Source organism: Erigeron canadensis, chromosome 3 (assembly GCF_010389155.1).
Source record: "Erigeron canadensis isolate Cc75 chromosome 3, C_canadensis_v1, whole genome shotgun sequence".
Lineage (NCBI taxonomy): Eukaryota > Viridiplantae > Streptophyta > Magnoliopsida > Asterales > Asteraceae > Erigeron > Erigeron canadensis.
Genome location: NC_057763.1, coordinates 33258309 through 33285003, shown reverse-complemented (window position 1 = coordinate 33285003; position 26695 = coordinate 33258309). Strand labels below are relative to the sequence as shown.

At 30.8% G+C, this 26695-nt stretch overlaps 4 protein-coding genes across 4 annotated transcripts; 1 reads left to right on the top strand and 3 right to left on the bottom strand.

The window, feature by feature from the left end:
* The first annotated feature begins 10388 nt into the window (after positions 1–10388).
* LOC122593217 (VQ motif-containing protein 4-like) lies at positions 10389–11307 on the top strand. The gene has a single exon (XM_043765596.1). It carries the CDS (start codon positions 10507–10509, stop codon positions 11149–11151), a length of 645 nt encoding a protein of 214 aa, XP_043621531.1. The 5' UTR covers positions 10389–10506; the 3' UTR covers positions 11152–11307.
* A 2630-nt stretch (positions 11308–13937) lies between these two features.
* On the bottom strand, positions 13938–17993 carry LOC122593512 (probable bifunctional methylthioribulose-1-phosphate dehydratase/enolase-phosphatase E1 1). The gene is made up of 12 exons (XM_043765931.1): positions 17655–17993; positions 17381–17517; positions 16939–17034; positions 16688–16807; positions 15843–15932; positions 15557–15694; positions 15326–15481; positions 15050–15199; positions 14871–14972; positions 14679–14788; positions 14477–14595; positions 13938–14292 (listed from the first exon to the last, which is right to left on the bottom strand). The coding sequence occupies exons 1-12, from the start codon at positions 17860–17862 to the stop codon at positions 14201–14203; spliced, it is 1518 nt and encodes a 505-aa protein (XP_043621866.1). The 5' UTR covers positions 17863–17993; the 3' UTR covers positions 13938–14200.
* A 5221-nt stretch (positions 17994–23214) lies between these two features.
* LOC122591953 (rapid alkalinization factor-like) lies at positions 23215–23565 on the bottom strand. The gene has a single exon (XM_043764174.1). It carries the CDS (start codon positions 23563–23565, stop codon positions 23215–23217), a length of 351 nt encoding a protein of 116 aa, XP_043620109.1.
* An 835-nt stretch (positions 23566–24400) lies between these two features.
* LOC122593416 (early nodulin-like protein 2) lies at positions 24401–26333 on the bottom strand. Its single transcript, XM_043765826.1, has 2 exons — positions 25999–26333; positions 24401–24972 (listed from the first exon to the last, which is right to left on the bottom strand). The coding sequence occupies exons 1-2, from the start codon at positions 26177–26179 to the stop codon at positions 24506–24508; spliced, it is 648 nt and encodes a 215-aa protein (XP_043621761.1). The 5' UTR covers positions 26180–26333; the 3' UTR covers positions 24401–24505.
* Between the last annotated feature and the right edge of the window lie 362 nt (positions 26334–26695).

The following is a 26695-nucleotide window of genomic DNA, read 5'->3' as shown; positions in this document are numbered from 1 at the left end:
GAATTAGACCTAGCTTATATATGAAACTTGACTAATATTGTTTATCGTACTAACTCACTCGTGTTTTATTATTTAAAGAAGAGTTGGTATTAATTAGCAATTAACATACATTGTATTGTATTAGCTAGCACTCATCTTTAGACTTTTTTTTAATCTATATATATAAGATAAAAGCATCATAATGTTTGTTTCTCATAAGCACAACATGTTTTATCCCTTAATTTAAGGATGAAATATACCTCAATAAGTCGGGCGGTTGATTAAACTAAGACTAATAAATCCATAATCCTTGATGTGCTGTCAATAATTGATCCAATTGTCTCTATTCTCTATAAAAACAGCATCTAGCTTTTGCTTAGAGATTTCCCAAGTGATACTTGAATGATTTGCTACTCCATGTTCACATTACATCTATATATTTACAAGACATATAATATTCATGACCAATTGAGAGCATGTTATTAACACTAACTCACTTCATATACTTTTACACCAGATATATAACACTTTATATGTTTGTGATGTTGATACATTTGGTTTAATTTACTGATTAGAGGGGTCTAGCTTCGAGAATGGACTAAATCATTGTTTAGTAACCCATAACTATCATCATTATATTAGAAGCTAATTATAAGGATGTGTAGGTACAGAAAAAGCCAACAATATAGCAAGCTTTTTCCTCTTCTTTTCCTTATTTCCTTCCCTTTGACTAATTAGTACTCTAGTATTTGTTATTGGAAGCATGTGCTTGCAGCATGGACAGAAATGGATTCCTTTCTATCCCTTTAGCCAGAAACCAGGGACATTGTCATGCCTCTGTTTGTGACTTTACTATATCACCCTCGGCATGCCCCTGTTGCGTCGATTGGCCCGTTTCCGTCTTTTCTCAACTTTAAAGCTCATAAATACATATCGGAGTTACTGTGAAACTTGTTGCTAATTTAGAAAGGGAAGTGATTCGCCACAACAAAATTTAGTTATCTACGACTTAAATTCATGTTTTACACGTTTCTACACTATACAGGATACTGGTTGGATCAATAAGTTGTATATGGATAAAAGTATTACCTCCTAGTTAACCAATGAAAATAAACCAAGAAATTGATGTAGTAGTCATTGTTGGCAACTATATTTGTGTCTTCAAGATATTTTTCTTGTTGAATATAATAAAGGGATAGAGTAGAAGTGACAAACTAAGGGCTTGAATCCAAGAAAATGACACTTTATTCTTTTGCCTTTGTCTATGAACATGTAGTTTGTGTACAACATGGGAGATTGTTGGATTTAGTATGGAGGGGCACAAATAGGTCTCTATCCATTGACTTGTTAGTTGTAAGTTTGTGAGAAATGTAAACAAAACCATCATAGAAAACAAAGATCAAGGAGATGCTCACATGGGCTTTGTTCTAATCTTTATATATATATATATATATGTGGGTAATATATCATTGATTCTTTCTTTTAGCTTTTACACAAGTACTATATTCACATCCATGACGAAGTGTACGTATTAACCAAAATATATGGTGAAGTTAATTGTGACACATTAATTCTTTCTCATACTCTAAGGAAACTATACCAATTATTTGAAAAGCAATCATACTGATTGAGACATATATAATGACTCATAATTCTTACTTAGGAACAATCATATATAATCTTTATATTTCTTCAATCATTCGTGTCTACGTCTTAATTATATTATTAAGTCATTCTCCTCTGTTCCTTTCAAGGAACCTCTGACCTTACACCATGGGGCAAAGGAGCAGATGTCTCCTAGTAATAATTTTGCCCACTTTATTAATTTAATTTTCATACGTACACATTTGTCATTGAAAGTTAAATCCGATGATAGTTTTCTGACTCTGCCTCTATTACTCCTGCATCTTCAATTCACTGAATTCGTTGCTCGATCAAACGATACATTTGATCGAATAAACCATAGTCATAAGCAATGGTATAGTAGGTGTCCGTGTATATCATCATTGTAATTTTATTAGTTCAAGTATGTAGCACCGAAACGGATACGGCAAAGCGGCACGGGAACGATACGGGAACGGGGAACGGCAAAACTAAAAAATTTAGGATACGGGTACGGCAAAGATATGGCAATAAAAAATTTTTTAAAAATAAAATATATTGATTTTATATTGAGAGAGACTTGAGACTTCAGAGATTATGTAAAATTATATATGTATAATTTTATAATATATGTTTGATGGTGATAGGTGATCATGGATTAAATTTTTAATAATCAATTTTGGAACAGAAAAAGTCTAATGGTGATCTTAATTGTATAATTTAGTTGGTTTGTGTTTGGGAGCACGCATAGTAGCAAGATGGAAGTCGTTTTTGGAATACAAAAAACTCATTGAAACCCTAATATTAATTAGATACGGTATGGAAACTTCACAGAAACTTTTCGGTATATATGGAAACTTCAAGGAAACGTTTCGTACGCATTTCGTACGAGTTTCTGTTCCCATGGAGTTTCTGAAACGGATACGCCTACCTGATTGGAGTTTCGGTGCATCATATAGTTCAACTACGAACTTTTGATTTGAGTATTTGACACACTCAAAATACTACATACATCCATGGGTACCCACTTCATGATACTGCACCAATATACAATAAACAAACAAAAGGTGTTTAATATATAATGATCTTTTATTTACGTAATTATAGATGTGTATTAACTTATTAAAAATAAGTTTTGGAACCTATAAACTCTTCACCAAAAGCAAGTAATAACTTAAACACCGCAAGTCAAACCGGCCTAGCTATATAAGATACCTCCTATTAGTTTTATTTTAATTTTAATATAGAAATATAGATAAATATAAATATAAATATGGCATCTCAACTTTTGATTCTTTTTTAATAACTTATGGTATTAAAATTTAACTTTTGATCAAGGGTTCGTATGCTTAAAAATTAGCACGACACAATTCTATATAATTAATTTGTTCATTGCGACAATTACCAATCATGAGCTATGCAAACAGAAAGGAGTGGCTGTGTACATACAAACAATGTGAACACCAATCGATTATTCAACATTGTGTAGCTACCTGAGAATATAGTAACTAATTAAGACGATGTGGATGTATAGTAATCGATCGACTATTATTCCACATATATATATATATATAAGACTATAATAATAATGTCAATATAAGACTATAATGTAAATTAATGTTAGTGTGACCGTCACTGATGATCTATCATTCTTGATATGATAATTGACGATAATTGAAATCTCTATGTCTAGTAAATATATAATGGGCGTATTTACTTTTAAAGACATTTTATAGGGTTTCCCATTAATGTTACACACATTAAACTCCAGAGGAATTTAATGTGTAAATACTGCCATTATAAATAGAGAGTTATTAACCCTAACTTATAAGTTTTACAACTTTCTAATCCAATTCCTTTAAATTCTAATTCCTTTGACAGATTCCAATTCCTTCAAAAACATTCTGCGAACCAGACGCCCCCTAAAGTTACAAACTTGTTTGTATTTTTTTTTAAAGAACAAAACGGATAAATGACTAACATCATTGTATTAACACATGGTAACTTGTGTCTTAAAATTACATATAATGGATACATGCTTTATTGAGAATGTCTTTTATGACTTTAATTATTATAGAGAAAATAGGAGTAATCTTTATCAAACAAGTTAACTTTACACCAAGGTGTCGAGGTCGCAATGACACCATGGACGGATTTATTATGGGGTAGCGGCGTAAGCCGTTTCCACCTCAATTTTGGTACAATGTAATTTTTTAGGATTTTAAATGATATATTTAAAAATAAAAATAATAAATGGAAATACATGCAAATATTATCTTCGTTGTCATAAGCTTATTCTTTAAAAGTAATTGGTCATCAAAGTATTAATTTTGATATAGATCTCTCAATTGTGATAATAAAAAACTTGTGTTTTAATTTTTAATGGAAAGAATGAAGAAAGGTTAAAAAAAATTTTTTTTTTTGTTTGGGTATGTAAATGTGAAGGTTAAAAAAAAGTTTTTTTTATTTTTATGTAAATGTGTAATACATTTATAGTGTGTGTATTTGTGAAAAAATTATATTAGTACTTCAAGTTATTATATATATTTATCACAAACTAACTAATTATAATAATCATAATAGTTATTTAGGAAATGTATATAGACAAACTAATTATTTCATAAAAAAATTATATATTTTGGGTTTCTTGCCCGGCACATGTGATCTTAATTTATTAAAAAAACTGGTATTTTTAAATATGAGTGTTACACCGAGTGTGTAGATCGAAAATCTTTTGTAGGCTCATTTTGTATTTCCGAGCTAGGGCACACTTTTTTTTACATTCTCGGCTACAACTTTTATAAATATGACAAAAACTTTTATAATTACTCCCTAGTTAGAAATTTTCTGGCCCCGTTTCTGTATGACACCCCCAAAATTTATGCCTAAAGTTGTAAGTAAATTTACAAATTGTATTGTAAAATTCAATTTAATTTAGCATCTTCGAATAATAGTCTTTATATTTTGTTTCCTCTGATAAAATAATTCAAGATCCATGACTGATTTCAAGTTGACAATATAAAACCTTGCTTGTTAGATTAATTAGTATGGTCACCGTACTACTGTAGCATACTTTTATATCATCAAAATTACAATTAGCGATTCCTACTTAAAGAAGTATATATTAAAATAAATAAATAAGCATCGTATTCAATTCTTTCTTAAAAGAATAAAAGCTCAATTAGCATTTGTTTTATATATAATTTAAGAAAAAAAACTAAACATTTTTCAGCATCTGTGCTTTAAAAAAAGTTATACTACTATATAATAAACTATACAAACTGATTAAACCGATTCCATATAGGGATGAGGGATCATATTCTTTTTAAAATAACTTCTTTTTTAAATAACATTTTTCAGCATTTGTATTAGGTTGTTTCACCAAACTTCACCTAATGACTAAACAGCTAGGAAAAAAATTGTCACCTTTGTTATAATCTTTATCGGTAAAATAACATTGATTTTCTAGATGTACGTCCATTCTTGACAGTACTTGTAAAACTATATATCAAGGTAAAAAAAATTGTGAACACCTGATTCATTAGTATTTAACATTATGAAAAAAAAGTCAATATAATATAAACTAGTACACACAAGTTGGTTCCCACCAGGGGTGAGCAAAAACCGAACCGGAAAACCAAAAACCGAAAAAAACCGACGAAACCAAACCGAAAAAACCAAAAACCGAACGAAATTCATTGGTTTGGTTTTCGTTTTCTAAAAACCGAACGGATCGTTTCGGTTTTCGGTTTCATATGCCAAAAAACCGATCAAAACTGAACCGAACTAAATATATTTTAATTTATTTTATTTTTATATCATATTATATTTATATTTATTACTTATAATTTATAAATATGTTAATAATTTAATCTTTTTATCTTTTTATTGTACAAATCTATACAAATTGTATATTTTTAATAAAAACGTGCAGTAAAAACAATTCGTTTTATAAAAGTTATACAAATTTTAACACCTAAAAAATATAATTATTTAATAAAAAACTTCTCTGTATTTGAATTTTTATATCATATTTTTTTCTTAACAATTGAAAGTTAAATTTATAACATAATATTTAAAAAAAACTTAAAAAACAAAATTTATTAAAAAAACCGAAACCGATCCAAACCGAACCGGAAAACCGAGAAACCGAACCGAACAAAAACCAAATCCAATGGTTTTGGTTTTCTAAAAACCGAATGGATCAGTTTTGGTTTCGGTTTTAGGCAAAAACCGAACCAAACCGATCCATACTCACCTCTAGTTCCCACACAATTTAACAATGATGGTACACAAATCCTATAATTTTATATTCAATCAGACAAACATTCTTATATATTCTTTTACCTCCAACTAAAAACAAAAATATATTAGGTAAGGACAAGTAAGGACACGCTCTTAGATAAGTGCATCCTTAAAAAAACAGGGTGCAGCCAATGAAGGGGTTGGGGGGGGGGACCCCTTGAAAAAAAAATTACGATGTAGGAGGTATATATTTTTCGTGTAGAAAATTTTTGATTATATTCGGTTTCGACCCCCAATTTTAATTGTGAATTTTTTTTTATATACTAAGCAATAAAATTGATCTATTACATACATTTTACATAAGCTTATTCAAAATTACTTAGCCCAAACTAAAACCCATTACTTCATTACTTACTTAGCCCATTTCAGTAAACCGTAAAAAAAAAAAAATCGAAAAAAAATTAAAACAATTTCCTCCTCCCACTCCCTCATCTCCTCCCCCCTTCTGTAGTTCTGTCCTCATTCCTCTCGCCCCTGCCGACCATGACCACCTGCACTCCCGCTGCCGCCGCTCCGACCTCCGGCTGTGACATCGCCGCCGACCAGCCTCCCGTTTCAGGTATGTGTGTCTTTTATATAGGGTTTTAATAGAAATTAGGGATTTAGTAAAATTAGGGATTTAAGTAGAAATTGTAAATTGTTGATTGTTAATTGAGAATTTTAGATAGTGTTTTTGTTAATTTTTATCATATTGGGTAAGCTTGTAAATTGAAATTGAAATTGGGGTTGATTACTTGATTTATTAACTTCCTAAGAAGTTATTTGCATTTTTTTGTGCTTGTAGGATAGATTTTAAAAGAAATAATGAAGAACAAAACCATAACTTCATTTTTTAAAAGAAAGAATCAAGAAGAACAAATACAAGGAATTGATGATAAAGAACAACAAGAGAGTAAACGTCAAAAAGCTTCAACAAGTGAATCGGTTATTAGTCTGAATACTTGCAATGAACAAGTTTATGAAATTCCACAAGCTAACATCTATGAAGTGGATGTTAGTAGCCTAGAAAGAGTTCCTGCTAAACGACTTGAAATGTGGAAATATCCGGTTAAGGTACGTGAGCAAGTAAGGCTAGCATATATATCATTAGGAGTGTATCAACCTAAGCTTGAAGTGTATAAGCCTAGAGGTCCAAAGAATAATCTTCGTCGATTTAAATATGCTTGGTTTGGTATGTTCCCTAATTGAAGAATTCAAGGATCTTAAATATCGGTATGTTGAACTCTAATTTCTTCAATGAATCGAACCAGGTATCAATCGTTTGTCTCCTTTTTAATGTTTATTTGTCAAGGACAATTGTATAGTTTTATTTAGTGATTGAAACCTTTTTTTTTTATAATAATAGTATTTAATTTTTAACCCGACCCGAACATATTACCTGAAAAATAGCGTTAAAAAAAAAAATTAAATCCCAACCTCCACTAAAAAATTTCTAATTTCATCACTATTTAAAAAAACCTTAATTTTAAACAAGATTTAATGATAAAGGATATCTATAGACAGCTAAAAACGACTAACGACATCTCATTGAAGATAACCTAAGAAACATCAGCTTCTTTCTCACACTCGTTGTTATCATAAAAGTCAGAAAAATAGTTCACAAGTCAATACTTTCTCAACTTGTCCCCTGTAAATTATTCTTTATTTATCTTCCTACCCCACTAAACAATACCACCAAAATTCAGTTGTGCTTCACATTCATCATCTTTAGTGAAGTTGTCACATCAGGTTATCATTCTTATAATATTTCTACTTTTGGTCCATAACTTTATTCTCGTGCCATAACTATACGAGAAACGATATTTGTACCACTTTGTTTGATATATCTACCACACTATACACACTTTTTAACACATTGTACAGGTATTTAATCCACAGTCATTGTAGATTTATCGAATTGTATGGTACGAATATCACTTCCTTAACTATATACTTACATATATACTATGGGATGAGAATATAAGGTTGTTAGGTATCTAAATTTAGGTGTGAAACACTCAAATATCTTTTATAAAATTCATGGAGGCCATGTGATTTATTTAAAATTCAAAAAATATTAAAAAATTAGTATATGAGGGGTTTCATACCTAAACTTAGATGCCGAAGAGCCTTATATTCACTTTTTCCATATAGATATTCCTTTGCTTTTGACAATGTATGAGTGATTAACTGAATTCGATTTATGAGAATTGAATATCGATGTTTTAAGAATCTCATGTCTATAAGCACAGCATTTTTCATGCTTTAATATACTTCGGTATATTAGAACACATTACTAGTTTTATTGTGTAAATAATAAGATTTTATGAAAGCTGATTAAAGTAAACGGAAATTTACTTAGATGGTCTAATTTTAGAGTGTATATCCATATATAGACACCTATCAAATGTTTTACCTATTTAGTCAAAAAATTCTTACCACCTAATTTTCCAAGTAAGAAACAAACTCATCCATAGAATCATGCCAAATGTTTATTTCAAAATTTGTAGTAACCAACTATTATGTCAAGATTAATAGTGATTTAACTGAAGTATGACTAAAACATTAATCTAAATATATATAGTTCATGATCGGATTGTTCATGAATAGTTTTAGCTGGTCTTGAATATGTATGACTTGAAAAATAAATGATGTATATTAACTTGAACAAACAATTGAAACGAAATAGGTTTTGACAAAAAAAATTTTTGACATATGTCAATATATATTCAATAAAGGTAAAAGCAGCATTAATAAAGGTGAAACCAACATACTTTTAAACACCTTAAATTCTTCATATAAAGTTATGAAATTTCATGTCTCTTGTCTGTATATTTTTTCATGAGTGTTTATCGGTTATTAAATATTAAAAAAAGTAACCGATGGTGACCTTGATTATAACTAACTAGTAATACAAAACATAACTAAAAACTTATTAATAAAAATTGCTTTAATCGTGAAAGGAAAAAAAAAGAGTTTAACATATCAGTAACCAACATATCCATTGAGTTGAAAGCAATATAACGTTGTTATTTTTTTTAAAAAAATTTATGTTGGTTTTAATGTATTAACAAACAACACTTAATATTAATATTGGTTTTCAAATTAGAAAAATATGAACACTTGATATTATTTTATTGGTTGATTTTGTCTCTTACTAAGGAGAGGTTAGATAGTAAGTATTTATTGACTAAATAGGTAAATAATTTTTTTTTTAACATTTAATCAAATATTTTTATTGATGGGAGGAAAACTAGCAAGATGCTAATAAGTACAAGGAGAAAAAGAGAACACGGTTAAAGATTAAAACTACACCATTTTTCCCAATCTACTCAATTTGTCGATGATCTATTTGATAGCCATAAGAAGATGGATGATTTCAATTCTCTGATGGCATAGCGGATGGATGGGGTCTTGTTGTTGAAGATTTTTTCATTCCGTATTTTCCATATAGTCCAGATGTAAGCTAACATTATTAAGCTAAAAAACTTGGATCTCTTTGGCTCGATTGCTGGGTCTGTATGTACCTGGAAGAGTTCTCGGGTTTGAGATGATTTTGCCATGGAGACTTTACACCAAGAAAGTACGTATATATTTGGATATACAACATAAATTTAGACCATCTAGCTAATTTTCCCTAAAGTAAATATATAAAGTAATGCATATACTATCACCAATTGTAATTTTATATCAAGGAGAGATATCAAAATATGCCGATGGACGTAAAAACCCAATCATATAAAAAAGGTGACATGTCCAATTTTATGACCATTATCCCCAATAGTAAAATGTTAGCATAGTATGATTTATATGGCGTCAAATCAGTGTTAGACAAACTTTTACATAAATCTCATAATATCTTAATTATTTTGCATCAAACTTTTAATTCAAATACTAAAAACTAACTATAGCACATCAGTACACATGTCTAACGCCTTGCTAATAATTATTTTAATATAAATCTTCCGTTAAAAAAAAAATACATGTCTAACATGAAATCAGAAGTAGCAAGCATATGTGCAACATGAAATCAAAACTAGCAAGCCCATGTCTAATAGAAGGATTTTTTTTAGCTTATGAGTCGTATAAATATCATAAACCTTTTTACCTAAATAATGTATAGATTCTCACCTTTTAAAGAAAAAGAACCATGGCGGGTGGCAGTGATACGCCTTTCTAAATAAGCTAGGCCAAACATAATATGAAATCAAAACTGGAAACAATACATAACTAAAAATTGATTGTATGCCAATGTAAACAGTTTAATTTGGTTATTTCTTGACCGTATTCTAATCTTTCGGTTATTTCATTTCAAGATGTTTATTTAGTTAAATCAACCAAGAGTTTTCTGATGATACCTAGTTGATTTAGTAGTAGCTAAGAAAAAAAACAAGTTCACCTAAGCTAAAGAAACCAATAGAGTGAGGACTAAAATAAACATAACTAAAAGTTGATGCATGTAATATGAAAAAATAACCCTAAGTTGACACACACAAACGTTGGATACTCTGATAATATGAAAGTACAGACAACACATCAAAATAAAACCAACCTCAACCTCTTCAAAAATTCTCTTGTTTTTCACTTTCTTTCTTTTTTTTCCTTCTCACACATCAAAATAAATTCCATCTTTTGTTTTCGATGGAAATCATTTCGAGACATCACCAACACCAGGAAAATAATAATAAAGAAAACCCATCTCCGGCCAACTCACCTTCCAGCCACGGCAGCAGCAGCACCACCGGCGCCGTCCCAACACCACCACTAACGCCACGACCCGTTACCAGATCCGACCCGAATCCATACCCGACTACCTTCGTCCAAGCTGACACAACTTCATTCAAACAAGTAGTCCAAATGCTAACCGGGTCACCAAACCCGAGTCCAAACCCGACCCACCAACAAGTAGACCCGGTTCAGTCGAAAACTTCCATCCCGCCGGTCAAAACCGGTCAACAAAAGAAATTCAAACTTTATGAACGGAGAAACAGCTTAAAAAACGGACTAATGATTAACCCAGGTGGTCATAGATTTGGAGGCCACGCGCACTCGCCGCGCGTGGCGGAGTTGCTGTCACCCAGCATTCTCGATTTTCCGTCGCTTGTGTTGTCGCCGGTGACGCCGTTATCAATCGAAAATTCGTCGGAGGAAGAAAGAGTGATTAAGGAAAAAGGGTTTTATTTGCACCCCTCGCCTAGGCCGGCGACGCCACGTGGCACGCCGGAGCCGCAGTTATTGCCACTTTTTCCAGTGACATCTCCCCGGGTATCCAATTCGTCGATTTAGATAAACTATTATTATTACTATTATTATTGTAATGTAATAATTAATTACGATTATTAATTAAAGGTTTTAGAGATCTTTTGCTTTAATTGTACAATTTGGATCTCTATATATCCAATTATAATCGAAATTAAAATAATATTTACTTATTTTTTTTAATCCAGCTAATTTATGCAGTATTAATTTTTAGTGTAATTTTTTTCGTTCGTTTTGAACTAATTTAAGATTTGAAATTCCAAATGTAAAGAGTTGAACGTTATTGGAGACTTTTTTGTATTCCTTTGCTTTATATCCACTATAATTTTTTTAAGTATAGTTTAATTACTTTCACATTATCAATGCATAAAGTGGTAAAAAGTATCTATTTTGTTTTATGATGTATTTAAAGTTCAAAAAGAATTCTATATATGTTGTTATCTATATATTTTTTAGCATTCTAGTTAAATATATCGAAGTTAAAGTTTATAATTGGTTATGTTTAAATCTTTACATGTAAAAAATGCGATCCATTAAAGATTTGGTAAAGCAATAGCCAAATGTGCTTATTCTCGCAATGTCGTTATAATAAACTTTTTTTTTTAATGTTAAAAATGGACATTAGTGAAAAAGGTTTGGTCAAGACACTGTTTTATTGAAAAATGTCAAGTTTTACATAAGTACATAACACTGTTTTATAAGGAACTTATCACAATAGTTGCGATCCTTGTAAAAACCATCAATAACTTGGCCTAGTTGCGAAGTATTATGATGAGGTCTGTAGTTTGAACTCTACAGGTAAACACTTGAAGTGGTCGGGGAAAAAAAAGAAACGGTTTGGGTCACAGAGATACACTGGTAATTAGGCGGACTTAGACATTTGAGTTAAAGACTCGTCTGCTTAGGTAAAAACCAAGAAACCTCTCCGCATACCTGCTTTAAAATCCTACAACAACATTTATATTGTAATTTCTTAACTTTGCGCACTTTTGAGCCTTTTCAATTATAGTGTGTTATTTTAGAGCTATAGTATTTTGTTTTCAAGTAGACATTCCTGTTTTGTATCCAATAAGATCAATTTAAAAATCGACACACATAAACAATGCATAATTTACAATAAAGTTGCCTAAAGTACACGATAAAGGTACTAAGATGTATAGTGGTTAAACAACATACATAAACAATGCATAAATTACAATAAAGTTGCCTAAAATATAGAGGTTAAGAGGTGAAGAAATTATTGACCAATAATGACGAGCTAGGTGAAGCTAGGTGTTGCTAATCACCCTCTATTAGAAATCTAAAAACCGATAGCGAATTCATCAATGTGACTAAATGGTTAAGAAATTAATAGTAGGAGAGTGTAATAAGTTTGTTTGATTGTTGAAAGTGTTTAATGTATTGATGAAAGTTAGGTACTCCTTTATATCCTCAAAAAGGAAGTTCAAGTATGAAACTAGCTTTCAATGATGTATACTGTTTACCTAACAATAACTGTAATTAATGTTACAGGACCTAATAATCTTCCTAATGACCCTTATGATGTTTTTTAATGTCCATTAATGAATAATGTGTTAGATTGGAATGTCATATGATGTTCTTTCATGTCCATTCATGAATATCTAGCAATGTATGAGATTAGAATATGTCATGTTGAAGCCGAAATGAAAACAAAATAGATGCTAAATCCCAACGCACTTGCAAGAGGCCTTAGTTTGCGTTACAACTTATGTTAAAATTTGGAAAAAAAGGGAAAGGTTTTAAGCCTGGGTTATTTCAAATATCTAGAAATCGGAAGCTTGATTTTTACGTTCATACTTGACAAATGAGTTTATATAATGAACTTGAAATCTTGCATTTGTTGATATATATGACGGCGGCAATGATTCTCAAGAACAACTTTCAGCTTTTGAATAATTGTTGCCGACTTGTCGTTATACACAAATTGGATGAAATGATGTAGTCGTATATCTCAAATCTTTGTCATCACTTGAGTTGTCATTCGATTGCCATACTCTTGCTTTCTTTCATTTTCGTGCTCATCCTACCATATTGAAACATCCATGCAACTAGTGGTTGGATGAGTTGTACATTGTAATTCGACTGTTTGAGCCTCAACGTCATAGTGTAAACCAACATAGAATCTCCAAACAATCTTAACCAAACCCAATGTTGGACCATTATTTGTCATGATTGATATCCACACAATCTTGCCAAACCTAATCTTTGGACCAAGTATTTGACCAATTCTTTAATGATATGAAAACAAAGTAGTTTAATTATGAAACTTCACTTGTAGAAAAAACTAATTAAGTGACTTCTAAGGAAAGAATATTAGGTTTTACTTTGAGAACACAACTAAACAATTTATATTCTTAAACAGGAGATTAATAAAAGAAACAGGGAAAAAAAAAAGATTTGAAAAGCTAATAAAAGATGAAAGAGTGGAGAGTTGCATCGGATTCACGTTTCAAGACTTTGTAAAAAGTAAATGCTTTACCAGTCCAAATGTCCAATATGGGCTTTTGGCCCCCACAGGCCACAACACAATTTCCCTCTTTTTATGGTCAAACACAAATATAATGCCAAGGACGTTTTTGTGTAAATATTCGGTAAAGGTTAATAATGTATAACCCCAGAACCTTCACTTATTTATCTTTTTGACACTAACTCTTTTTCGACAAGTCAACCAAAAGTCGGAGAACTGAATCATGCGGAAAAAGTTTAAAGTCAACGCTAACCTGATCAAAGTATGAGAATTAAATCATGTTTAACCATATTCGATCATGAATATACATTCATCCGATCATGTATGTCATAAAATTTAAGATCTTTTATGAAGATAGAGCGTAAAGTTATGTACCTTTCATCCATTCGTGATGGAAGTATGCTGGGTGATTCCATTGTTACAATGTTATAAAACTTAGAATGACTTGTATCTCATGCAATTAACAATATACATCACCCTAGGTTTTAGACTTCCTTTTATTTTATCAGGCATGACACGGATGATAAATCAACACTATAGATATCAAACAGATCCATTCTAGAACAAAGTGAGCTATGAAGATCAACTTCATACTTCCAAAAACGATTTGATTGTCCTGAAACCATGATTCTCTGGAAGTGGTCCATTTCCAGGCCGAACAGAGATCACCACCTCCAACCCTGCAAAATATAGTAGAGTTTCAACTATCTAACTCATAAGACATGGTAATCAGAAACTTTGGTGATCCAATGCATTGTTGGGTTGTACATAATGGACATTATTCAAACCAGCAATGCAACCAAAGAAGGTTTCAGATCACCATTTTCTGTTTGTGAAGTTAAACATGTTAGGGGTGTTTTGTACCAGCTGCCTGTGCAGCAACAGCTTCTTGAAAGATATCGGTTATAAATAGGATTTCAGATGGCTTGTGAACTCCAAGTGATTCCGAAATTTCAACATAACTCTTTGTTTCTTTCTTGTTCCTGCAGCAAATAACATAAGATTCAATCATAAACATAGTTCCAACATTTTGTGACATAAGCAAGTAAATCGTGTTGGAATTTACCCCACTGTGGTGTCAAAAAATCCACACAAATACTTTCTCAAATCCCCGTGATCTGTATATCCAAATAACAACCTCTGTGCCAATCTGCTACCACTTGAATATATATACACCTGATGAAATATAGCCCTCTTTATTATGAAGTATTTGATTAGGTAAATGCGTCAAACATCCATAATAAAAATGGGAACTTACCTTGATACCAGAAGCATGCCACTTTTCAAGAGCAGCAGGGACATCATCAAAAACAACTCCTTTGAGTTCACTTTTCTCAAATCCGGTGCGCCATATGTGACCCTAGATGATATCACAATTCAGCAACCTTGTATAAATCTTGATTTGCAAAAACATATTCCAGATGTTTAATTTCTTACCTGTAACTGCTTTAAGGAAGTAATTTTCCTGTCGGATTTTATCATTTCCTCAACATTAGCAACCAAAGCAGCTATCACCTCCTGTTTCCCTGCCTCATCAGATGGAATTGGAACAGTGCCAGTGACTCCATTTTGTAAGTCATCTTTTACCTGCGAGAACAAATTAAGTGGTTAATCTTACCAGGTTAAGCCCTTTTACCCAAAAGAAATTAAGCAGTTGATTTACAAAAAAAAATAATGCTAGAGCGATGATTATAATTTAATAATGAAACTTACTTGAGAGCGCAACAACTGAATATCATCTTTTGTAATATCAGTATCATATGTTTCTTCCAAGTGCATTCTTACATTGTCACGGGCATACGGGAAAAGAACATCGGTTACAAAGGATATAGGTGTTGTTGTCCCTTCAATGTCCAGAACAACACAGCGCTACAGAACATTAATAACCAATCAGTCAAATAAATCAAGTCTAATTAGCTAATGTAAGAAACTAAGCGCCCCAACCTTGAAAGGTGTCTTTGTAGTTTGACCACCTAAAAGTGGTTTCGAACTCTGGATGGGACCATGACTTGGAGTTGACCAATCCACGCCAAATTGATGCATTTTTATGGCGGCGTCAAATAAATAGTGATAACATTCAGCCTGAAAGATCGTGGATTGAAGAGTGCCACACGTAACCTCATATAAACACATTAACCCAGAAAAAAAATACAGAATTGGAAATTGCATGCTATTATCAAACTGAACCCAAAAAGAAAAATTTACGATCATTCCAAGTAGTAACTCAGACCTGAGTTTTGGCACTGATCCAGGAATCACCCCATATATAAACACCATGGTTTCTGACCAGCACTGCAGTTGTTTTAGGGTACGCATCGATCTGTTGATCATTAAAGTTCCATCAATATTCATAGCAAGTTACATAACATATCAAGTCTAGAGCTTTTTTGCATTCTAAGGAGATCTTCCCAAAAACATATATCATAAGTTACCTATATGGATCCATCCATTACAAACTATTGTTAATGACTTTGATCCATCAGATTGTCCTAAATTAGCATCATAAAAGAGCACATTTGATGTGTAATTCATCAATATCTATGGCACTGACCTTTATCTAAACTATGATGCTTTCAGTCTATTTTCTGATCTTCAATTCTGACATATCTATTATATTATATCTAGATTCATATTCAGACAGATATCTGCATTGTTTGACTATATAGCATCCTTATCCCTACGTAATCTGGTTTGCAGTTGCAAACGGTATGTCAGCACTTCCAGAGAGGTTGTCAATCTTCTTTTGTATAAATTCATTAATTCAGTTATAAACCCAATTTTCATTCAACCATAATAGTCTAGAGTAAAAGTTATTTGATTCCATATTTTATCAAACAGCATACTCTCACAAAGTGACTATGTGGCAGAACTTATATTTTCATATGTTCAACTACAAGTAGTAATTCTGACCTTGCCATTGATACATGGTCATACCAAACACAAAAAAATAAATAAAAATAAATAAATAAATAAATAAAACACATCATACAAGTTTTGAACACAATACAGTTCATGCAGTTAACATAAATAGCAAACAATGACATCAGATTAAGTAAATTAGTGAGGCGAACGTACTGCTGCAGCAAGAGCTTCGGTCAACTCCCTCTCGTGAGCAGTGTTCTCAATTATAGGAACCACAAGCTCGTCATAATAACCATGCCCTTGAATTCCTTTAATCATCTCCATATGGGTGATCTGCATATTTCAAACAATAACTCACACAACATTAGAATAACATCGTGACACTTGTTTCACGGCAGCCCCATCACCATCACCATCATTATACAAGCAAAACATAAAGAAATGTGATCACCAAGGCAAAGTACCCTAAACTCTTTAGCTAAAGGATCCAGCATCGTCACAAGACAAGATTCCATTCCATGACTATGAATGACAGCACCAGCATTACGCTTATGATAAGCCTGAGCAATAAAAAAAACATGCTTTATTTTCCCTCAACAAACGCAAAATTAAATCAACATGTAACAAGCTTTCACCAAATTTAGTTAATAGCGTATGGATTAAGCTATGTTCTCTTTTGCAACTTGTAAATGTAAGGAATTTTTATCCTGTCACCAAATGTACGTAAGGACCGCCATGTCATTAAAGCTGGTGTCTTTGCACCGATTTTACCTGCTATAGTAAGTCGCTTGCACACATTTGGTAACGTATTGAAAATTTGGTACATGAAAGGAAAAAATAGTTGATCATAGGGTGTCAAAATTTGGCGAAAGTTTGTTACATTAACACGAAGACGAAAAAAGGTACCTTGATGAAAAGAGGGGCACAATCAGAACATTTAGGAGCTTTATTAGGGTAAGGTTTAGGGGATGGAGTAAACAAAATATCACCACTTGAAGATAACACATACATATCTTCTTCCACCATTCTTTCCTTTTGCACACCTATTCATTCATTCATTAACCCTAATTAATTAATTACTAATTATACTAACAAAAACTTTTAATAAAAATCCTTAAGACATTTCTATTTCTAAAATATAATTATACGAGTAATAATTAAACAGAGATAAGGAGGATACCGGAGGGAGACATGATGATGAGCTGATCAGATTTAGGGACGGAATCGTCGTGGACTTTGGCGGTGATGCTGCCGCCGGTGCCGGAAACCCAACCGAGAGTGTAAAAGAGACGGCATAGCTCAGTGATAAGGGATTTAGTTTGCTGGACGTGAGATCCGTCTAAGTATGCCTGTGACGTTAACGCCGGTTTCAAGCCGTTGGCCGCCATCGTGTGGTTTGCTTAACGGAATAAAGAGAGGCCGCGTGACTTTTATGCAGAGTGGACTCACTGTACCGGAAACGGAAAGAGAGGCTGCGTGACTTTTATGCTCAGTGGAGGGTACCCTGGAGAGGCTCCATACATGCCGTTTTCTTAATTCAATTTAATACTTATACAGGTGCTAACAGGTGCTAACAATTGCGATGTATGGTAGCTATATAGATCGTATCATAATGAAATTCGAATGTCTCACACATCATCCATCTATGAAATAAATCATGGTTAAAGTAAATCAATAATGAAAGCTAAGTTATAATAAACAATAATGATAAATATAATATATGTTTAGTTAAAATTTTGATTTACTTTAAATTTTTAAAACCATATCAAAATCAAAACTTGTAATTATAATGGATCGTGGATGATGAAAAATAGCCTTGTAATTTCGGATCGTAAATTCATTTTTGAAGTCTTCATGTTAATAACTTATTATAAATAATATAAGTAATAAGAGTTCAATAATTGAGAAAGAAAAAGAGATAATTTATTAATGACAATATTACAATATACTAAAAGGCAACTGATCTAATTGCAATTGACCAATCATAGCTCTCGATTTATCTAAATTAAGTTATTAAACATGTGACTAAATTACCTTATAAAAAAACTAACATTTAAAAAACAAAAAAAAATAAAAGATCAAGTCGACCAAGATGACCAACATATGATATTAATTTGGATAAACATATATGGTATTAAATTGGATTATTAATTTACGTTAACATATGCGATATTAATAAGGATCACAACTAAATAATAAAAATATATATCCAAATTTTTTTATATAAAAAAAAAAACAAGTCGACCACGATGTTGTATTAATTTGGATTAACATCTATGCCATTAATTTGGATCAACATATATAATATATAATAAAATAATAATAATTAATAAAATAATGATCACAGCCAGATAATAAAAACCCTGTCTAATTCTAATAAAACACGACCAGAAACGCTTCTAAATACATGATAGTTACCCAAAATATAATAAAGTATAAACTTCTCAATATCTTTCTAATTCTAGTCTAACTATTTGTAAATTTGGTGTTAATTTGTTACTAAGATTTAGTCCCGTAAAAAATACCTAAAAGTGAATGATATTTTGAATAAAATGATTTCCTTTAATTTAATTAGCTTACATTATTTACATCGGACTTTTCATTTTTTTTAAGTATCTTTTTTTCTCACATTTGAATGTCTAAGACTTTTTGGGTTGCATATACTTAATTATATTTTCATAATGTCTAAATTTCTCGTGTATTGGGCCCAGTCAAAAAACTACATATACTAAAAGACAAATGGTCAAATAGTTTATTATCCAATCATAGCTCTTTATTTTGTCAAATTTGAAATTGTTGATGTCATTTTTAATTTAGTATAAATTAAAAATCCTAATTATTATTATTCAAATATATTAATATATTATATTTATATTAATGTTTGTAGAAAAAATCTCCATATTTACATTTTTTTTTTTTTGTCTTTCATCAATAATTTACACTTTTTACTCTCACTAAATACTTAATTTATAATTATTTTAATATACATTTTTTTGTTTTCAATCACAAGTTTACACTTTTTAACCATTAATTCCAATATAATAGATAATGAATAATAACTATTATATATTCAACAGAATAATAGAAAAATAGCTATTAGATATCTTAATTATATGTTCTATGATATAAATATAAAATAAATTACTAAAAAAATAATAAAAAACTAACGTAAATATTTAAGATTATAAAGGCAATTGTACTATTATCCTTTTTTTGAAATATTGGTAGATGAATAAGTAATCCACTTCCAATAATATATTATTCATAACATGTATTTATCTTAAAAATTGACTATTAATTTATTAATTAACAGGGCAAAAAGATATATCGCTCAATCCATTATTTACTAATTCCGAACTTTAGACATCTACTTAAAGAATGAGCGTTCCGATTAATTTCAAACTGTCAAGTAAAATCCACCAACTGAATGTTTCTGCTAGCAAAACATGCATGTAAGTTCAACTTTTTGGATGAAACATCTATCCTTATTTTAAGTACGTTCTTAACATCTTTCAGGATTATTTTTTGGCTATTTTTTCTTTTGAGTTAACAAGACAATTTAGCTTTCATATAATTAAACTTTGATAATAATCTAATCTTTATAACAAAGTAAACCCGTGTATTTGACACGGGTCTAAAATCTAGTTAGAGTTTATTAATGACAATAAATTTATTAATAGAATAGTTAGAGTTTGATTCTAAATTGAATTTATATACAACTAAAAAAACTAATTTAACAAAATAAATATATTAAAAGGACACATATCGATCAAAGATTACGCCACGTGTCGTTTCAAGAATATATCAATCATGTTTTAGTTTATTGGTGGATGCTGATGAGACTCGATATATTGACCTCAAGAATATGAAAATTAGTTTTCTCGTTTTCATTTTTTGTCCTTTTGTAAATAACAGTAAAGATTACTTATTTTAATGAGATTTTCAAATCTTGACCATTAGATTAAAATTATAGATCAATATTTAATAATTATCTTTAAATCCTAACTTTTGATTTTAGTCCAAAACTCAAAACTCCTCTAATTTCACTAATAAAGCTATTTACAACTTTAAAAAATCTCTATCCAACTTATTTCTACTCAAAATAGAAGAAAGTGAATATATGAGATTTCCCGAAAGATCAATATCTCCGTATCTTGCGTTCCTATCTTCTACCAAACAACTGAAATCATTTCATTTTCGTTTTGTTAGATTTATTTTTTATTTTTTCAAATACATCTTTAGTTTTTGCTAAGAACTCACTAAATTCTTTTGTTTTCATTTTAATGCTAACAAACTTTTAAAAAATCCTCTCAAAGTATTTTAGCATGTACTATTTTATTGTTATTGTTTTGATATATTTTTTTATTATCAGAAAAATCAAGTAATAAACAAGATTCTAAACTTTTGTATATACAGATGAAAATAAAGAAAAAAAATTAAAAAACATAGCTTGGTGATAGGGCAAGGTGTACTACCAACTTGCCAAAAATTGACATTTTTTAACAAGTCTATATAAATATTAAAATAATAATTATCATAACATTTTAAAATCTTCTATCATTTAAAGATATTTTTAAAAGTTGTCTTTATCCTATGTGGCATCTCTATATTTTTTACAATATATAAATCTACAAAATTATATTATCTAAAACTATTAAATTAAATAAAAATAAAATCTATATATAAACAAAAATCTTATAAAAATAAAAGTAAAAAATCACATTTTATATCATAATAGAAATTGTATGAATTTAAAATCTATTTTTAAAATTAAAAAATATTTGGTTTTCAAATTATTTATTTCTTAATTTTACTATCCAATATAACCAATATTATATATCACATTGTAATATAGTTTTTTTTTTTTATCATTTTCATGGTAGTGATTTTACGTTTTATAAAAACTATTATCAATTACTAGGTGAATTCAACGTAATTTGAATTGGTTTCTAGCTATATCTAATTAAAGTTTTTCAACTTTTACGAATTTTATTATTTGATGAAGTAAATTTTATGAAACTATTTTCTTTGAAAGAGTGTGATGAATATCTAATAAGTCACATATCACTTTGAAAAAATAAAAGATCGTTATGATTTTACATTATATTTACATTTTAACTTCATTTTATGTTCATTAGTATTGCATGAAGTATAATATGTGATAGTTAATATGAATATTTGATAACGTATGTTTTTATATAAATGCAAAGATTTTCATAAATAATAAGAGTTATATTTTGAATTTATCTATTTCAATAAATGTAAAAATTTTCATTTAATGATAATATAGATTTATATGTACATGCCTAAATAATGTATAGTTGTTAAAAGTTACTATAAATATTCATATAACTAAAACAACATTTTTAAATAATCACACATCGTATGGATAAAAGAATTACTTTTTAAATAAATGAGAACTTCACCACATGTCCGTTAGTTAATTTTTTTATTTTTTTTTAAAAAAAGCCAAATTTAGCCAAAGAATGGGGGTATAGTGCTAAAATGTGCGCAAAGTACCAAATTGCTAAATAAAAGGTATAGTCACTCACCGAACGTTCAATTATATCGGCTCTATAACGCGGATTATATTTGCCAAGAAGATTTGTCACTTTTGACAAAAGATAAGGCTAGTGGAACCTAACAAACCAAAAAGTGCCAATTATCACTCAGGTGAAAAAACCAATAAATTTAGCCGATTATATATTTGCCCCATAAGAGATAATAGTTTGTTTCACGTGAGATCCATCTAAGAATACTTTCTCTAGATATAAAATTCTAGCATATATAGATATAATGTAAACAACTTTACACGAATTGTTATAGTATGTATTAAACTTTAATTATGTGCATTGTATGTAAAGAACTTTCAAATCTTGTGCATTGTATGTACTCGCGTGTATGTGGCAGCCATATAAGCTATGACTTGTAAGTTTTTTATTGATCGGATACAAACAATGCATAAGATTTGAAAATTCATTACATACAATACACATGATTGAAGTTTGATACACACTATAACAATTCATGTGAAGTCGATTGAATTCTGAAATACTAATCCCATAGATATAATGTAAATTTAATCGACAATCGGATTTGAATTCAAAACATATCAACTTCTTTTTTTAACTTATAAGTATTTATCCACAGTGGTGGGGCTATGTGGTGGTTAAGGGTGGCCATAGCAACCCCACAATATCTATAAAACTCGAGATTTCTAGTACTAATTCTATGTATTTGTTGAGTTTTAAGGTAATTGTCAATCACACAAAATATCCACTTAAAATCTCATGTCTTCAAATAAGCTTGTTAGTATTATGAAAATGGTTTGGAAACCACCTACCAAAAATCCTGGCTCGCTACTATTTATCCATCTATTGAAAAACACAAAAGCTTTCACATAAGTCTTTATATGTTTTATACAAATGCTCAATTTAGGTATTCAACCCAAACGGGTGTACATAAATAAACATAACTCGTATTTGTTCATCTCATTTACAAGTCTATCTACGTTTAGACATCATTCGGTTAAAATACAACAATTACATTGGTATTAACACTTACCAAACCTACATATATGAGTGTTAGCAAACCGTAAAACGAATTTTATTTCAAAATAAATCAAATAATATTTATTGGCAACAGCTATCTGCATAATTGCTAAACTTTACAATTCCAAAGAAATAAACCGAGGAAGAGATCATGTAATTGAAAAATAAACTATCTTGCTTCTAATATAATTAGCGACCACCACACCTAGTAATAACATTACACCCTCGATTATACGGGTTAGCCTCACCTCTACTGTTACAATCGTAATACGATTGACCTCGTTGGTTACACGGCACATTATTCTTATGCATTGCACCATAGCTTATATATCCCCTTCCGGCCAGGATTCTACGAGCACTTTCTGACTCCATCATCATTTCTTCCCTCATATCAATCGTGTCATCCACGAGTTGACGAGATGCCCCTCCAGACAGACGGCTTAGTACAGACCACTGGGGTAACATGGACACGGTTGTTTGAAAACATGGAAAAGAGATTGCTAAGATTATAACAAGAAACAAACAAACGTTTTTAGCCATATCTTATAAAAATGGTTATTTTTAAATTAATAAAAACGGTAATGATTCTTTCTTTCTTAGGATTATAAGAATGATCAATATATGTTTATGTTGTGGTTTATATCTTTCTACCCAAAAATCTCATCATGCCATGGATTGTTTCTAAAGGCATATTTGTTGCTAACTATTCCTAATATAGGATGTGGATGTGGGTTTTAGAGAAAATTAATCCACAATTTTAGGTTCAGTGGGATTCCTAACCACAGATTTAGATACACTAATAACGGATTTTCTCCATGTTTATAATTCATTCACTCATGGATAAACAAGAGATGTTAATGAAAGTCCATAATCCATAATAATTTTATACTCGAACTTTATATCTAAAGCCCTAGATTAAACGAGTACTCGTGGCTAATATAATGAAAGTCCATAATCCACTAGTGGCTAATATAATTCATTGACTTAAAACTAATCATAATTGCAACCAATGAAAGTTATATCTACACGTATTTACAATATTCATTTGGCTAGTTCAAGTTAAGCTTGAGTAAATAATAACTATATAAACAAATCGAATCGAAGTTTATCTGCTTATGCGAGCCGATACATTTATCCCCTTGGGAATATACTATCGAACACAACTTAAACTTAATCTATGTTGATTCGTCTTACAAAAATATGCAAAAAAATTGAATGCATAAATAAAAATAGGAAAAATATTATATACTGCAAACATCAGCCCCTACCCTCACATTAATTTTCCCAGGTGATGAAATAAAAACTTAGCCCCCCCTGAATGTGAGGTGAAACAGCAGATAACCATTTGCTGTTAATAGCATATTAGACAACCCCATAAAAATATTATCATTAAATTAGAAATTCAATCATTTTATTAACAGACAACCAAGAGTTTAATTAATAAAAACCTAGCTCATATTTCTCTCGAGAAATAAACATACTAACAAACCAACCCAAACCCAAATATTAGTATCATGCCAAGTAACACACTTAATGTTGCACAAACCGCCGGTCTTGCTGCCACCGACGCCGGTGCCGGAGCACTCATATCGGTCGGAGAAGCAGCCCCTCCATCCGGGCCAGCCACCGGACTAGCTGCAATAGACGCCCCAGATTCTGGTGGTGCGGAAACAGAGGACCCTATCGGAGCTAGTGAAGACATTGCTGGAGCTGGAGCTCCGGCAGGTGGTAGTCTCTTTTTAGGTGACAAAACAACCACAATTAGCTTCTGACCTTGATCACAATTAGTTTTGTTACCACTTATGAAGTAAAAAGGGCCTGAGCGGTTCAAGTTGATAAAAGAATCGCCGCCGGTGAGGGTGGTGATGGGGTTGTTTGTGTTGCAACTATCATAGTCGCCTTTGTTGACCACCAATACTGAATCTGACCCGCTGTTGTACTTGAAATCTGGATATCAAGATTCAAACTTTTTAACCACCCATATGATAAAATCAAAAACCCATGTCAAAACTCAAGAAATATTGTGCTGAAAATTTTAAATGGTTTATACTTTTTTAATACGAGGAATATTTATGGTAGATAAGTAATAACCAAACAAGTAAATAGGACATGACACCAAGAAAAATAATTGAATGTGACTTATATGATAGGATTATGAATATGTTTAAAAATTTAGTGTTGAAACATTAACAAAGTTAGATCAAAGTGGAGACCAAGAGAATCGGTAAATATATGAGTTAATAGTTGAATTAATTACAAATGTATTAGAATATAAATTTCAGGACTATGTATTAGCTCAATAATTTGAGAAATTTAAACTTTAAATGGTGAAAGTAAAACCCAAAACACCGAATAAAAATTACATAGCAATCATTTTACACTAAAATTTTTGCAAGAATTAAACTTTAAAAATAACAAAATAATGGTCAACCTAAAACTGGAATACATAGAGAACATGGTAATAGTTTTAAGTTAAACCCACAAAAAGACTAAAATCATATATCAATTACTTGAAGTGCTACAACATTTACACATTACTAGCATTGTACCCGTGCAATGCGGCGACGGTGACATTGGTTTAGTGGTGTCGGTGACGGGTGGTGATCAAAGACATCGACAATTAGTGTCGAGTGGTCTAACCGTGTAAGTTGATACAATGGTGATAGTAATATTTTAGAAGATAAAGATTTAAAGTGTAAATTAATTCATTAAAGGTAATTTTGATAATATCTAATAACCCTTTCCTTAAGGGTTGTTTATTAAAGACAATCTAACAGGGGTGAATAATCATTATAAAGGAGTAGTAGATAAGCAACCCACATGGCAAAAGCTAAAATCCTATCTAAAGACAAAAGAAAACCCATATCAAAGAAACAATCTTTAAAATAACTCACATGTACATGACAGAAATTTTGGCTAGAATATATATATTAATAAAAAAATAGTCAAGAAATAAGGGAGAAGAACACATACGGAGGGTGTCATTGATGAGGAACCTCATTCTGCCAGACCATTGATTGTAGCTTTCTGAAGGATGTAAAGTCCAGCCATCTTTGCCACCGATTTTGAAGTTGTAAGCATGAGAAGAACATAGCAAAGCAAAGAAAAAAGTGAAGACTGCATTAATGTAGAGAGATTTGTGAATGGAAGCCATTGGAGTTGAAAATTGCAAGAACAGGATAGAGTCAAAGTGCCTTTCAAAAAAAAAGGATAGAGTCAAAGATTTTAGAGGATAGTCTGATATGTTTATAGAAAGCAAAAGATGGTCATGAGATGATGCCCACGCGGCAGATGTACAGTAGCTTTATTAACGGCTAGATATAGATATAGTGATGATGAGATACACTTGTTTGTTTGTATGTATTGGATAACTGAGATATGGAGGAGTGTTTTGTAAATTTACCATGGCAATGTGAGTCACTGACTAGACACTAACCATTGTAGTACACTGTAGGCCTTGCCTGCAAAGTGGTGCACCTTGGCTTTATTATGTACATTTTTTAACCGTTATTTTAATGACCGTCATCTTGACTGAAAAGTTTACCAAATTCCCTTTCCTTGTTGTATGGATCTATAATGGTTTAAAATGTTAAAAATGTTCAATCTAAATTTATCAATAAAGTCGAAGACATCTTAATTAATGGATTAAAATTTAAAATTACTTTTAAAT

Bases quoted from the DNA above. Each gene is read 5' to 3' on its own strand.
- LOC122593512 (XM_043765931.1), bottom strand. From the start codon at position 17,862: ATGGCGGCCAACGGCTTGAAACCGGCGTTAACGTCACAGGCATACTTA. The intron at 15,933-16,687 runs GTACGTTCGCCT...AATGATCAACAG, and splicing joins CCGAAGCTCTTGCTGCAGCA to ATCGATGCGTACCCTAAAAC. The intron at 15,482-15,556 runs GTTGGGGCGCTT...AATGTTCTGTAG, and splicing joins CTACAAAGACACCTTTCAAG to CGCTGTGTTGTTCTGGACAT.
- LOC122593416 (XM_043765826.1), bottom strand. From the start codon at position 26,179: ATGGCTTCCATTCACAAATCTCTCTACATTAATGCAGTCTTCACTTTT. The intron at 24,973-25,998 runs GTATGTGTTCTT...CTTGATATCCAG, and splicing joins CCTCATCAATGACACCCTCC to ATTTCAAGTACAACAGCGGG.
- LOC122591953 (XM_043764174.1), bottom strand. From the start codon at position 23,565: ATGGCTAAAAACGTTTGTTTGTTTCTTGTTATAATCTTAGCAATCTCT.
- LOC122593217 (XM_043765596.1), top strand. From the start codon at position 10,507: ATGGAAATCATTTCGAGACATCACCAACACCAGGAAAATAATAATAAA.